General features: G+C 40.1%; 2 protein-coding genes across 2 annotated transcripts; one reads left to right on the forward strand and one right to left on the reverse strand.

Moving 5' to 3' along the window:
• The first annotated feature begins 347 nt into the window (after nucleotides 1-347).
• LOC129722285 (uncharacterized) lies at nucleotides 348-1076 on the forward strand. Its single transcript, XM_055675612.1, has 4 exons — nucleotides 348-493; nucleotides 547-606; nucleotides 673-840; nucleotides 904-1076. Exons 1-4 carry the CDS (start codon nucleotides 490-492, stop codon nucleotides 1008-1010), a joined length of 339 nt encoding a protein of 112 aa, XP_055531587.1. The 5' UTR covers nucleotides 348-489; the 3' UTR covers nucleotides 1011-1076.
• LOC129722284 (uncharacterized) lies at nucleotides 996-1651 on the reverse strand. Its single transcript, XM_055675610.1, has one exon. The coding sequence runs from the start codon at nucleotides 1608-1610 to the stop codon at nucleotides 1074-1076; it is 537 nt and encodes a 178-aa protein (XP_055531585.1). The 5' UTR covers nucleotides 1611-1651; the 3' UTR covers nucleotides 996-1073.
• Nucleotides 1652-14644: the final 12993 nt, after the last annotated feature.

Here is a 14644-nt window from a genome sequence, read left to right on the forward strand (position 1 = left end):
AGGTGCCATGGAGAGAGTACGAGGTAAAGAATACCAATCCATCTACCGAGAATTCAGCCTAATCTTATGTTTCGTTGATTTTTATTCTTTGTATAATAGCAACTATCAAACTTCTGTTAAAAAAAAAAAAAGTGCATTAGAATAGTTCTGACTTATTTATTAAGAATTGTTAGCATAATTAGTTTTGAGAGGATTTACTAAATTAATTACCCTGTTGACATAAAGAATTCTGTGTAGGTATGTCATCAATTTTCTACACGACAGAAAGATACTCGTAGGATAGACGACTTCTCAGCCCCTCCTGTTCAATATTCAAGCTACCTGACCTGTGCGAAGGTTGTTGGATATTTTCCTTTGCTTCGTTTACTTCAAAACAGGTTCGTTCCACTAAGTCGTTTGATCGTCATTCCCGAACAGTCTGTTCAGCAGATCGCAGCCGGTCAAGTTTTGCGGTGTAAATAATCAGTGTGAAAAAATACATTTTCTATAATGGGTACTAGGAAGGCTCATTTTGTTATCATTGTTTAAAATTATTCAATATTTCAGCTAAATTACTACTTTTGGGTTTCATCATTTTGGCTGTTATAGTCGTAATCGACGGCGCATGTGAGTTGTACTTAAGACGAAAGCAGATTGATTTGAATGTCTGAGCAATTGATTTTTTGGTTTTAGCTTCTAACGTGTGCCCTGTTTCATCGAAGGTACAGACTTGTACCCCAAAGTGCTTGAGCGATCTGGACTGCAGTACTAGCGGCGGAAAGTGTTGTCCAAATACATGCAACTTCAAATCCTGTGTCAGCCCGAACCAACTGACCCAAAGTGCCTCAGGGGGTAACAAATGTAAGTTGACACTTATACTTATACGTTTGTGTTGTGTTATTTTTTATCTCATAAATCATACAGATCAATCTGGTGGAGCCGGTTCTTACTGTGGAAACACGAAGTGCAACTCCTATGAAACTTGTCAGCTGGATAAAACTACTAAACGTCAAAAATGTGTACGATCTTAATACTTTATTTGTTGATTACTCGTTAGATGCGATAGAATACAAATACTTTTCTGCATATTAAAACTAGATTTTGTCCACTTTTTTCGCATTCTTTTTCACTGGCCTAGCAATATCATCAGCTGTGATAGAGTATGACCCGGAAAGCGATGACGATACATCTGCCTTCCCGTTAGGGTCCACCTGAGGTCCATCACCAATTGGAATCGAAATTTCTTTCACCACCCGATAACCTTTGTCATCGGCGACATAATGCACTTCACGCTTGTAGAATCCATCGCTATAGGCGTACATTCCTTTCAGCGCGAGTCCTTCGCGTGTTTCCTGTCGAAATACGGTCTGATCACTGATTGAATCTTTAATCGAAGAATCGTACGAATACTGCGCTGATTTGGCTTGGAGTTCTGCTAAGGTCTCTTCATTCTGATTCCTCACGTTCTTTCGTCCCGAAATCAAATCACTTTGTGCTGTTCCATGTGTTTCGGTGTTGTTCTTCACCGGAAGTGAATCGAGCCGCGTGCCAGCAGGATAGTTTAGTTGAGGTGCAGCATAAGTTACCACTACCAAGCATCCAACTATTGCATATGAAAAACGCGACAACATTGTTATCCTTCGTGGTCAATAATCAAACTAAAGCATTCTTTTTCCAAACTGACCTATTTATTGAATCTCATTCAAGGTGAAACAATCATTAGTGCAACCAGTACCAAATCGCAGGTCGTCTGATGATCTTCTTATTGGAGAATGTCTCGTTTATGTTTACTTACTTTATGTTTCAAGCGTTCAAGTGGATAGCTAAGAGTGTCGCCGATGGCACTGGATGAAATGAAAAAAAAAACAAGTTTTTTCATTTCTACTTTGCAGCCACAGAACACGCCAATTTTATGCCATAACACTAAAAGTTCGTTAAACTGCAGCAGAATGCGAAAGCCGCACCGGGATGAGATCTCAATTCAATGTCACGCTTATAAAAGGCCACTGGGTTGCTATCTTCCCGCTTAACGACAAACAAACAGATACCTAGGTGAACAATTGGCGTAATATATGCAGCACTATTGCAATAATTGGAAAGCTCATTGCACAGCTTAAGTTAGATATAACCGAAATGATTGGAAATAGCAGCCGTTGCAATACACGATTTATTGATTTAATTTCCCATTTCGTTGATCCTTGACCGTGACTGTGTGAATAGCACTATCATATTGCGAATTCAAACACGACATTTCCGCAGCTTTGGGTGAATTTCAATGATGTAAGGTAGTTGGGGGCAAATTAAAACAAAAACTTTTTACTTCAGCCGATCTTACCCTTGCCATTTCCAGTTCATAGTCCGAATATATATCATTCAGGAACGTCTGACATTTTTAAAATAGTTGTATTTCCAAATGAGGTTCAAACATTCATTTTTAATTTACTCGAACTTACCCTAATACACCTTATACAAAAGTGCATGTTTTGTTCCCGCAATCAAGTGTGAACAAATAGTTGTCAATTTGCTCACGGGTGCTCATATAAATTCTCATGTGCAATAATAAACCCGCCGCCGGCGGTAGTGGGCATAGTATAGCCTCACACCCAGCCTCCATGAATATATCTATAGGGATATCAGAAAAGGCCTTAAGTACTAACGCAAACAAAACCAGGAGGGACATTTTGCCTATTTGCAGCCAGTAGCAATCAACTTCATGGACCTATGCAACGACATATAAACTACGATTGGAAACTCGGGACATGGAGTTGCAAATCGTTCTGCTTTTTCTGCGTAAAACTATCTTTAGCATAACAGAGCTTTACCGTCAAACGTGTTCGATTAGAGAACACCGAGTGAATGTCACGATCAGGGTTGTTAATACGATAAATTATCGTCGACAATCGTCATCGCCGATACCGATAACATCTGGTATCGTTATTGACGATAACGATAGCGTCTTCAAACATCAACGTTATCGGCGATGACGATAGTCGCCAGACATTATCAGCTCACTAACGTCTTATGTCAGTTTTGTCTGCTGTGGTTGCGAATGTTGCAACAACTTGATCAAAAAGTAGGCACGGGGTGAGGAAGCGTTTTTTCACTTCTGAGGGTAGGAGACGAAGCATCACTAGGCAACAGGAAGAAACTTTTCCTCGTTTGTTTATGTTTGGTTTCTCATCAGGAAAAGAAATGTCTCAGTTTTAATTGTTTCAACTTGTGAGGCGCTTTTTGTAGCACGAATATGCATAGTAAGGTATGTGGCATTGTCATAATCACAAATCACAATTAAAATGCATCTGAATGATATATCTTGTGATGCAAATATTGGTATAACAATGATTGTTCGTAAACAAACGTTATTGATTCGATACCGTCCAGTTGCTATCGTTTTCGGCAATGACGATAATGCCTGAAGACGTTAGCGTTATCGTCGATAACGATAACAGACGGTATCGTCATCGACTTTTACGATAGATTATCGATTAACAACCTTGGTCACGATCACACGCAAGCCATAGATATAACAGTACGTATTGTGTGTGGCTGGTCAAGGTGTGCTAGGAACGGGATGCGTGATTAGGTGGTTGCTTATCGTCACCAGAATGTTGGGGATCAGAAGCCGTTTCTTCAACGTTAGCATCGTTTACGTGCACAGCCCTCACCTAGGAAGCATCGACGACGATAAGGACGCCTTTTACGTTCAGTTGGAGCGTGCACATGACCGCTACCCACAACATGACGCCAAAATCGAGATCTAAGCGCTCAGATTGACTAGCAGAGGAAATTCAGACCGGTCAATATAAAGTTCAGTGCACACCGGGTCACGAACGATAACGGCCTTTGACTCATCGACTTCGCCGCCTCCAAAAACATGGCCTGAGTACGTCTTGAGGCAGCGTTACCGGATGAGGGAGAGCTTATCGAAGCCCCTCTAGAGAAAAATGCAGCAGAAGGTGCTGTTGGATTCGTAGAGAAGATCGACGAAACAACTGGTTCGACGAATAGTATAAGACGGTTCTAGACGACAAGAATGCAGCGAGGACATTTCGACCAGTCATATCGTGAGTCGATACAAACAGAAATGAAGACAGTAAACCCATCTTTCCCGATACAAATAGCGCAGTCTGAAAGAGCTGGTGTGTGAGGAAATGAAGCAGCTGTATCGTTCTCAAAAAAAACACGTAAATTCTACGAGAAACCAAATGCATCCCACGCAGGCTGTGTGCCGCGAGCTGAAATGTGACGGAATAATCAGCTGATAGCCAGGCCCTGGATACAAAACAGCTACTGGAGGAGTGGAAGGAGGGGGTAATATGCCCAATATACAAGTAGGGGGACAAGTTGGAATGTGAGAACTACCGAGCGATCACGATTCTCAACGCAGCCTACAAAGTGCTCTCCCAGTTCATCATTCACCATCTCTCGCCGCTAGCACGAGATTATACACGGTTTATAAGAAAATATCAAGCCGGTTTTGTGGATGGGCAATCGACAATGGACCAAATTTTTCCACTGCGGCAAATCCTCCAAAAGTGTCGTGAATACCAAGTCCCCACGAGCCACCTATTCATCGATTTTAGGGCCGCTTACGACACTATCGACCGTGTAAAGCAATGAAAAGTTGTGGATGGAAATGGCTTCCCTGTGAAACTAACAAGGCTGATCAGTACCACGATGGATGGTGTACAGTGCTGTGCGATGATTTTGGGTGCATTATCAAGCCCGTTTGAAACACACAAGTTTCTTCGACAAGGCGACGGTCTTTCCTGCCTTCTGTTTAATTTGGCGCCCGTAGGTGTTATGAAACGTGTGGCCTTCAACATGCAGGGCACGATTTTCAAAAAATCCAGCCAGTTTATCTGCTTTGCTGACGACTCGGACCTTATCGGAAGGACGTTCCAGGCGGTTACTGAACAGTATACCAGGCTGAAACGTTGAGCAGAAAATAAATAGCGCAATAGGGCTCGCATAGGCAGGAGCGCCCTATAGGGCATAGGCAGATCAACGCAAGGATGTGCAAGTTGAGGATAAAGGGCCGGTTCTTCAACTACAGCATCATCAACATGCATTGCCCACATGAAGGAAGTCCCGACGTCGAGAAGGAAGCGTTCTCGCGCAGCTGGAGCAGGACTACGATAACTGCCCGCGACGGGATGTGAAAATCGTCATTGGGGACATGAATGCTAAGGTAGGACGGAAGGCAATGTACAGACCGGTAATCATACCAGATAGCCTGCATGCCGTGTCTAGTTATAACGGCCATCGGTGCGTAAACTTTGCACCATGGTACGGTAGTCCGAAGTACGTTCTTCCCCCGCTAAGGTATCCACAAATCCACCTGGAGATCACCCGACCAACAGATAGAGAACCAAATCGACCACGTTCTGATCGACAGCAAATCAACGTTCGCGTCTCCGACATCATCAACGTTCGCACCTACCGTAGTGCAAATATAGATTCGGACCATTACCTAGTAGCTGTGTGCATGCGCTCAAAACTATCGACGGTGTGTAACACCCGCCGGAGTCGAACGCCGTGACCAGATATTGAGCAACTGCGAGATGCCGAGGCTGCACAGGAATACGTGCAGCAGCTGGAGGCAGCGCTACTCACGGAAGAGCAGCTTGGCGCAGCTCCCCTTGAAGATAGTTGAAGGAGCATCCGATCCGCCATAGGTAGCACTATTGTAGCGCTACTAAGTACAAGGGCCCCGAATCATAGAAATGACTGGTCTGACGGCGAATGCAAACGGTTAGTCGAAGAGAATAATGCAGCACGGGCGAGAATGCTGCAACACTGACGAGAGAGAACGTGGGACGATACCGACAGGCACGGAACAGCCAAAACTCAGTCCTCCGAAGGAAGAAGCGCCAGCAAGACGACCGAGATCGCATAGCGATGGAAGAGCTGTACCAAGCTAACGACACTCGGAAGTTCTACAAGAAGCTGAACAGCTCCCGTAAAGGCTTCGTGCCGCAAGCCGATATGTGCAGGAGCTTGGACATCAACCGCCTTACAGACGAGTGTGAGGTGATCGAAAGGTGGAAGCAGCACTTCCACGAGCAAACGGCGATGCAGTAGAGCGCAAGGACGGTATGGCAACTGATTTTGGTGAACGAGCAGATGACATCAGGATTCCAGCCCCCGATCTCCTGGAAGTGGACGAGGAGAAGGGCCGGCTGAAAAACAATAAAGCTGCTGGAGTGAACCAACTTCCCAGCGAGTTATTGAAATACAGTGGAGAAGCACTGGCTAGAGCCGTGCACTGGGTCATTGTCAAGGTTTGGAAGGAAGGACTAGTACCGGAGGAGCGGATGGAGGGAATTGTGTGTCCCTTCTATAAAAAGGGCGACAAGCTGGAGTGCTGCAACTATCGGGCAATCACTCTACTGAACACCACCTACAAGGTACTCTGCCAAATACTCTGTCATCGGTGCGTAAACCATTTGCGAAGCAGTTCGTGGGGCAATACCAGGCAGGATTCATGGGTGCCCGCGTCACTACAGATCAGATATTCGCAGTTCGGCAGGTTATGCAGAAATTCCGCGAATATAACGTGCCCACACATCATTTGTTCGTCGATATTAAATCGGCGTATGACACAATCGATCGGGACCAGCTAAGGCAAATAATGCACGACTACGGATTTCCGGACAAACTGACGCGGTTGGACAAAGCGACGATGGATCGAGAGATGTGTGTAGTTCGAGTTTCGGGGGCACTCTCGAGCCTCTTCGAAACCCGGAGAGATCCATGGCAAGGTGATGATCTCTCGTGCCTACTGTTTAACATAATGTTTAACGGGGATTAACAGGAGTGGCACGATATTCCAAAAGTCGGTTTCAAAAGTCAACAGTTTGGTTTCGCCGACGATATCGACATTGTGGCTCGGACCTTTGTGAAGATGGCGGATACGTATCGGACTAAGGGATGAAGCCGAACGGATTGGACTGGTCATCAATGCATCGAAGACGAAATACATGAAAGGAAGGAGTTTACGAGAAAACAGTGCTAACCTCCCACCTCGAGTTCAAGTTGGTGGTGATGAAATCGAGGTGGTCGATGAGTTCATTTATCTTGGCTCACTGGTAGCTGCCGACAACGATACCAGCAGAGAAATTCAACGGCGCATTATGGCAGGAAATCGTGCATACTTTGGTCTCCGGAGGACGCTCCGATCGAGTAGAATTCGTCGCCGTACCAAGTTAACCATCTACAAGACGCTGATCAGACCGGTAGTCCTCAACGGGCATGAGACATGGACTATGCTTGTGGAGGACCAAAGCGCCCTTGCGGTCTCCGAGCAGAAGGTGTCACGTACCATCTTCGGTGGACTGCAGATGGCGAACGGATTGCGGTGGGCGGGGCATGTTGTAAGGATGTCGGACGACAGCCCGGTAAAGTTGTTTCTTAAAACCAGTCCGCCAGGGACAAGACGGAGAGGTGCACAGTGGACAAGGTGGATCGATCAGGTGGAAGACTACCTGCGGACCCTACGCAGACTGCAGAGCTGGCGAACTGCACCCATGGACCGAGTGGAATGGAGACGACTCTTACGTACAGCAAAAGCCACACCACGGTTTGGGACTGTTTGACAGCGACACAGGCAGTAGCGTAGTGATCAACGGAAATGAGTTCGAGGTGATTGATGAATTTGTGTACCTCGGATCATTGGTAACGGCAGACAGCAACTGCAGCAGAGAAATCTGCAGACATATTGTAGCTGGAAGTCATGCTTACTTCAGACACAAGACGTTGAGGTCTGGCAAACTTCGCCCCCGTACCAACCGCACCATATACATAACGCTCATAACATCGGTAGTTCTCGCAAGCACTCGCAAGTACTAACCGATTATGAACGACGTGTACTTAGGACCATTTTCGGCGGAATATGTGAGCGTGGCGTATGAAGGCAAAGAATGAACCACGAGCTGGTACAACTCTACGGCGAGTTATGTATCCAGCATGTGGAATCCTGAGGGATGAAACACCAGGAAAATAAGTTAGTAAGTAGTAGAAACGAGACGCAATAGTATAGTGTGACACGATATTAAGCATTAAAGAACTTACCCACCTTCCCTGTAGTTTGATTGGTTACAGTTACAAACTACAAGTTATAAAAAAACACAATCACATTGGTGGTTCAACATTGTTTTTTCGGTTCGCCGGGTCTTATTTATTGCTAGTCAACTTTTAAAACGGGAAAATTCGCTTAAGAAAAGTGCAATAGAGGAAGTCAATATAATCCGAAACCTTCAGGTACATCGTTTTATTTTAGGAATTCGTGCAATAAAAATTCAGAATGGGAACCAAACTATCAAAACATCATTCGTAAAAGCTTTCAAGCATTTTTCGGATATACACCATCAAGTAATAGGTGGAAAATTCCGTATCGATCGTCGTGAGGAAAGCCTTGGCTAAAAGTAATCGGTTTATGTACTTTAATGAAAGCCATAAACTTCCTGCAATTCATCGCTATCGCACAATAATCGACCACCCCTCGATGCCCAATCAAAATAGCTAACCTTTGTGCTTCCCCCTGTAAACTCTGCACCACATTCATACACTCCACCAAAGGGTTGGATAAAGTTTTGCTCTCCGACCAATATTTTATAGTTCTATACTGTGTATACTTCAAGAAACCCGCTTGTTTCTTTCAACTATGAGAATGATAAAGTTCACCGCTTTATTACCATTATCGGCGTCTTTCGTTAAAATTATATTTGTCTAATCAATACCGTACCGACATGAAATTTTCCAAACTATAGCACTCACGAAACGTCCGGCACAACGCGGGCGATGAAAGCGTGTCAAATACACATTATGGAAATTGAAGCGCAGTTTGGCTTTCGGTAAATTGTGACATATAAGCGTAGGATGCGGTATATTACGGACGAGGTGGAAATAATCTGATATAGTTGTGTTCACGTGGCAAAGAAAAACAAATGCCACGAATATTCAAAAATGCACGTTAAGGTGAGCACCGGAAATACGTACCGGAATAGTAATTTCAGTTGAAGACAATAGTTTTTTTTTTTAAATAACAAAAGTTACACATTTGCGTTAATTGTAGAATACAAAACTTGTCTAATACATAGAATGTTTTTGTCACAATGAAACAAACAGAGCTGTTACCAAGGATAACACATTGTGACACAAGACCTTCACTCTGATCGTACCCGGGTCCCGGATACCAAACGTTTACCACTTATTTATTAAATGAATATAGGTACATACAATAATAGAGATCATCGCTGAAATATGTAATAGAATTGATTTTTTTTTTTAATGCTAGAACATCCCTGTTAAATTAGTTTCATAATTAAACATAAGATTAAACCCAAATATAAAGAGTATTGTATTGTTTTGGTTGACTTGATAGTATCAGGCTGATACAATTATTACGATTTGCCGACTCGAAGCACCAACAAAACTGAATTCTATTCTGGTTTGTTTGTCTACACACTTCCCTTACTTACTACTTTGCGCGTTTACCATCCTGCAAACCATTTTTTCGTTTAGTTTTACATAGAAGCATGTCTGGGGTTGTGCTTCAGCAAAACCGGAGGAATAGAAAAAAATTTCCCGGTATTTCTCGTGTTTAAAAATTAGTCATTCTAAGTGAAAAAAAAATTTCATGGAATGAACATTTTCTAAAATTAGCTCGATTTTAACTGATTAGTATTTTCTATAGATTCATAAAAATTTTCGTTGTGCATCTCAATTTAATGCTAAACTACAAGGGGCACCCTTTGTTCATAACACGAGGATCACGAAGTGATTGCTGTCGTAAGTTCACTTTCACTACGCGCGCATGTTAGTAGGTACATAGGGTGGAAGGCGCCTACAGGCTAGTAGTTTCGAAATAACTTCTTACCATGCCAGATGCAATCGTCAGCCGTCTGCCGGTCGGATTACATCTATGTCAGGCCTAGAACATGAAGGTAGTACTACTGCTGCGTAAGGCACGACAGTAAACACGACACTAAACGCGGTTTATAATGTGATACTACTTTCGGCAATATATCTGCGGGTATGTTTTTGTTTGGTGGAAAAGTTGAAATGTTGGAATAAAGTTATTCATATTTTAACTCCCATATGTTTATAAAGCAGTGATGTGGGCTGTTGTTGTGTCCTACGATGTACTCGAAAGGTGAGACGGAAAAATATAATGGATAAGCTGTGTGCACCTGTTGGTTCTGGATAACTGATTTGTTGATTTGATGAAATGCCTTTATTGCCACTTGACATATGAACTGTCGAGACTTGGATTACCATTTTGCCAGTGAAAAAAATATAGTTTCTTGCAATTGAAGGATTATATCTAGTTCACAAAGTACAAAAAAATAGAGAAGTTCCCAAGCATTACAAAAGGTAGGCTATTTTTGTAATTATTTTAGCTTTGATTTAAAAGTAGGTAATTAATATAAAGTGTCTAATTTCACATTATTCGAATCATGAAATAAACACAACGTGACACCGCACTCGAATGCTGATCGTGATTTTTTTTTACCAGAACCAGAGGATTGTTAGTGAGAAAAACCACCTCAAATGAGCTGGAAATACGCAAAAATTTATAATTAATAACAATTAATATAATTAATAAAAACCGGTACACAAAACTAACACTCTTTTGTTCAGATTTCAAAAAATATGATACGAGCGAAGCTGTATATTTGATTAATATATGAATATATCATTTGGAACATTTTAACCCTTTTTTTTGCGGACCGTTTTCCCAATCGTCTGTTTGTCAAAGAATTAATTGCATAATATTGATCATACATTTCAATAAACTTCTGGGTTTTGCTGGAGAACCAGGGACAAATTAAAAAAACGTGTATTTTCTAATCAGATGATTTAAAAATTTTTGATTTGAAATGTTTGACTTAAAAAATGTTGAAATTAAACAAAATATCTTCCATGAAAAATGATTTTTATTTCTCCATCCTAGACTTTTTTTAGTTGCGTAATAACTTCAAGTTTCTTTGCAAAAAAAACACAACTCTTTTTTCTTTAATTGACATTTAGTGTTTATTTTAATTTTTTTTCGGTCAAAGTTTTTTTTCACGTTGTTTATTTTTTTATGAGGTTTCATTCAAATCAAAAATGTTCGATATTCGACCATAGGTTCCTTAGGGCGATTTTGCTCTAGTTATAATCAGATACATATGGGTCATTCCATACGAAGTGTACATGCCACTTGTACACGACCATCACAGATTTTGTTCAAAATTGGGAGAATTATTCATCTACTATCTCTTTGGAAAAATCCCAATTTTGGTGTCAATTGGAATACCCCCCGCTCTCCAGGACCCCCCTCTTTATTACAAAGTCACGCAATTTTTGTCAAAAATCTCTTTTTTTTCTTTTTCTTACAATTCATAGACGTTAGATGTCCGAAAAATACTGATAGATGATTTTAAAAGAAAATAAGCCAAGAAATCCAGGAAAAATATAAGTTTTAACCGGAAGTGTTGTCAGATAAATTATTTTTGTATTTGAAAACTAAATTTACATTTTTCGGCAAATGCAGCCATTTTAATTTTAAATTTGATAATTTCATCGTGTTTCTAGGAAAATTTCACATAAGAAACAACTATCATTCCGAGGTAATATGAGTCAATCTCGAGATATAATATTTTTACGAAAAAAGTTGTAAATTTCGTAATTATTTCATTTTTAATTTATAGACGTAAGACACCCGAAAAATAGTGATAGGTGAATTTTTAAGAAAATAAACCAAGGAATCCAGAAAAAAATGTTATTTTTGCCCGGAAGTGTTGCCAAATAGATTATTTTTGTATTTTGAAATTAAAATTGCATTTTTCGGCCAATGCAGCTAATTTTATTTTAGTTTGATGGTTTCATCGTGTTTCTCAGAAAATTTTACTTAAGAAACACTTATCACTCCGTGGTAATATGAGCCAATCTTGAGATATAACATTTTTACGAAAAATTAATTACGAAATTCAGAACTATTTTCGTAAAAATGCTATATCTCGAGATTGGCTCATATTACCACGGGGTGATAAGTGTTTCTTACGTAATTTTTTCCAAGAAATACGATGAAACCCACAAATTTGAAATAAAATTAGCTGCATTTGCCGAAAAATGCAAATTTTGTTTTAAAATACAAAAATAATGTATCTGGCGACACTTCTGGTCAAAAATAATATTTTTTCTGGATTCCTTGGTTTATTTTATTCAAAATTCACCTATCACTATTTTCCGGGTGTCTTACGTCTATAAATTGTAAAAAAATTAATTACGAAGTTTACAACCGTTTTCGTAAAAATGTTATATCTCGAGATTGGCTTATATTACCTCGGGATGATAGTTGTTTCTTATGTGAAATTTTCCAAAGAACACGATGAAATTATCAAATTTAAAATAAAAATGGCTGCATTTGCCGAAAAATGGAAATTTAGTTTTCAAATACAAACACTTTCGGTCAAAACTTATATTTTTTCTGGATTCCTTGGTTTATTTTCTTCAAAAATCATCTATCATAATTTTTCGGACATCTTACGTCTATGAATTGTAAGAAAAAGAAAAATGAGATTTTGAACAAAAAATGCGTGACTTTGCAGTAAACAGGGAGGTCCCTCAGAGCGGGGGGTATTCCAATCGACACCAAATTTGGGATTTTTCCAAAGTGACAGTAGATGAATAATTCTGCCAACTTGGAGCAAAATCTGTGATGGTCGTGTCCAAATTTGTGCTTTTTCGTGGTCATTTCGAATGGAATGACCCATATTAGATTTCGGGTAATTCAGATACGTTAATTATCTGGCCCGTGAGTGTTAGCATGTTTGAAGATTTGTGGCACCCGCTTATTAAACAAGAGAACAAAGTTTTACTTAATTATTATTTTTTTCCTTATTTTGAGGAATTTTTACTTGTACGATTTGTACCAGTAGAACGAACGAAATATTGGAGCACCAGATCATTACGAGACACATTTCCGATGTCCCGATGAAAGCGTTAACGAATTTCCAGGTGCTTGCACAAAATCAATTCGTGACGTTGCTTTTCGGGTAACGGCATCTTGTTTAATTTTCGAAAAACTGACAGCGATAAAACTACAGTGTAAACAATGGACGTCGCATCTGTCAAATCACTTTCCTCTCCTTTTTCCTACAGACTCTTTATCTGCTGACGCATACTCAAATCGTCAAATTCTTTTAGGAACGCAGTTGAGGACCCGAGAAGTATGAGAATAATAATTACGAGCTAGCTTGATACGAGCTAACAAATCTGAAGGTTATTCCACTGGAGCTGCTCTTTTAGACATAGAAAAAGCATTCGACAGTGTTTGGCATAAAGGTTTGATTGCGAAATTGCAAACTTTTAATTTTCCAATTTTCCTAATCAAAATTTTGAAAAATTATCTTACTGATCGAACTCTGCAGGTTGTCTATCAGAATTCAAAATCTGATAGATATTTTGTCAGAGCAGGTGTGTCTTGGGCCCAGTCCTGTATAACATATTCACTTCAGATCTTCCTGAATTGCCTCCAGGATGCACAAAGTCATTGTTCTGCGATGACACAAGCATTTCCGTAAAAGGAAAAAGCCTTCGTGTCATATGCAGTCGATTGCAGAAAAGTTTAGATATTTTTTCTTCCTACTTGCAAAAATGGAAAATCTCTCCCAACGCTTCTAAAACTCAAATGATAAATTTTCCTCATAAGCCTAGGGCTTCTTTCCTCAAGCCAAACAATAATCACGTTGTCAAGATGAATGGGGTTATTTTAAGTTGGTCTGACAAGGTTAAGTAGTTGGGAATAATTTACGATAAAAAACTTATTTTCAAAGAGCACTTTGAGAGTATACAAGCCAAGTGCATCAAATATACGAGATGTTTATATCCCCTAATTAACAGGAATTCTAAACATTTTTTAAAGAACAAACTTTTTATTTACAAACAAATTTTTAGACCAGCAATGCTTTATGTTGTACCGATCTGGTCAAGATGTTGTTCAACAAGGAAGAAAACGCTCCAAAGATTCAGAATAAAATTCTGAAAATGATTTTGATGCGTCCTCCTTGGTTTGGTACACTCGAATTACATAGACTTACTGGTGTTGAACCATTAGAAGCTATGTCAAATAAAATTATTAACAATTTTCGACAAAAATCGTTGCAATCCTCAATTGCTACGATAAGCTCTTTTTATAGCCAATAAGTTAGCATTTGTTAGTTGTAAGTTTACTTTCCTTTCTTGACAAGTAGGTTTAAATCCCTACGAATGATAAGTCCTAATTGCGAAAGCAAACAAATCTTAACAGTTAAAATTACAAATTACTAACAGTGTTGAGAAGTCACCATTTGTGATTGGACACACATACTCATTATTTACTTTATTTTATCATAAATACTTAAGCTACTAACAAATCCCCCTATTAAAAAAAAATACAACATTCAAAAGAAACCCCCAATGCTAAATCATTGATTATGGCACGCATTTTCGCATTTTTCTCCTAGAAAAGTATAGCAATCACTGGAAAAACCGAAGGAGTAAAAGTGCTCCAAAGGGCCGAATGGCATATATCACTCGACTCAGTTAAACGAGCTGAGCATTTTCTGTCTGTGTGTGTATGTACTACTTTTCAATCTCACTCGATTTTCTCAGAGATTGCTGAACCGATTTTCATAAA

This window comes from Wyeomyia smithii, chromosome 2, assembly GCF_029784165.1.
Source record: "Wyeomyia smithii strain HCP4-BCI-WySm-NY-G18 chromosome 2, ASM2978416v1, whole genome shotgun sequence".
Lineage (NCBI taxonomy): Eukaryota > Metazoa > Arthropoda > Insecta > Diptera > Culicidae > Wyeomyia > Wyeomyia smithii.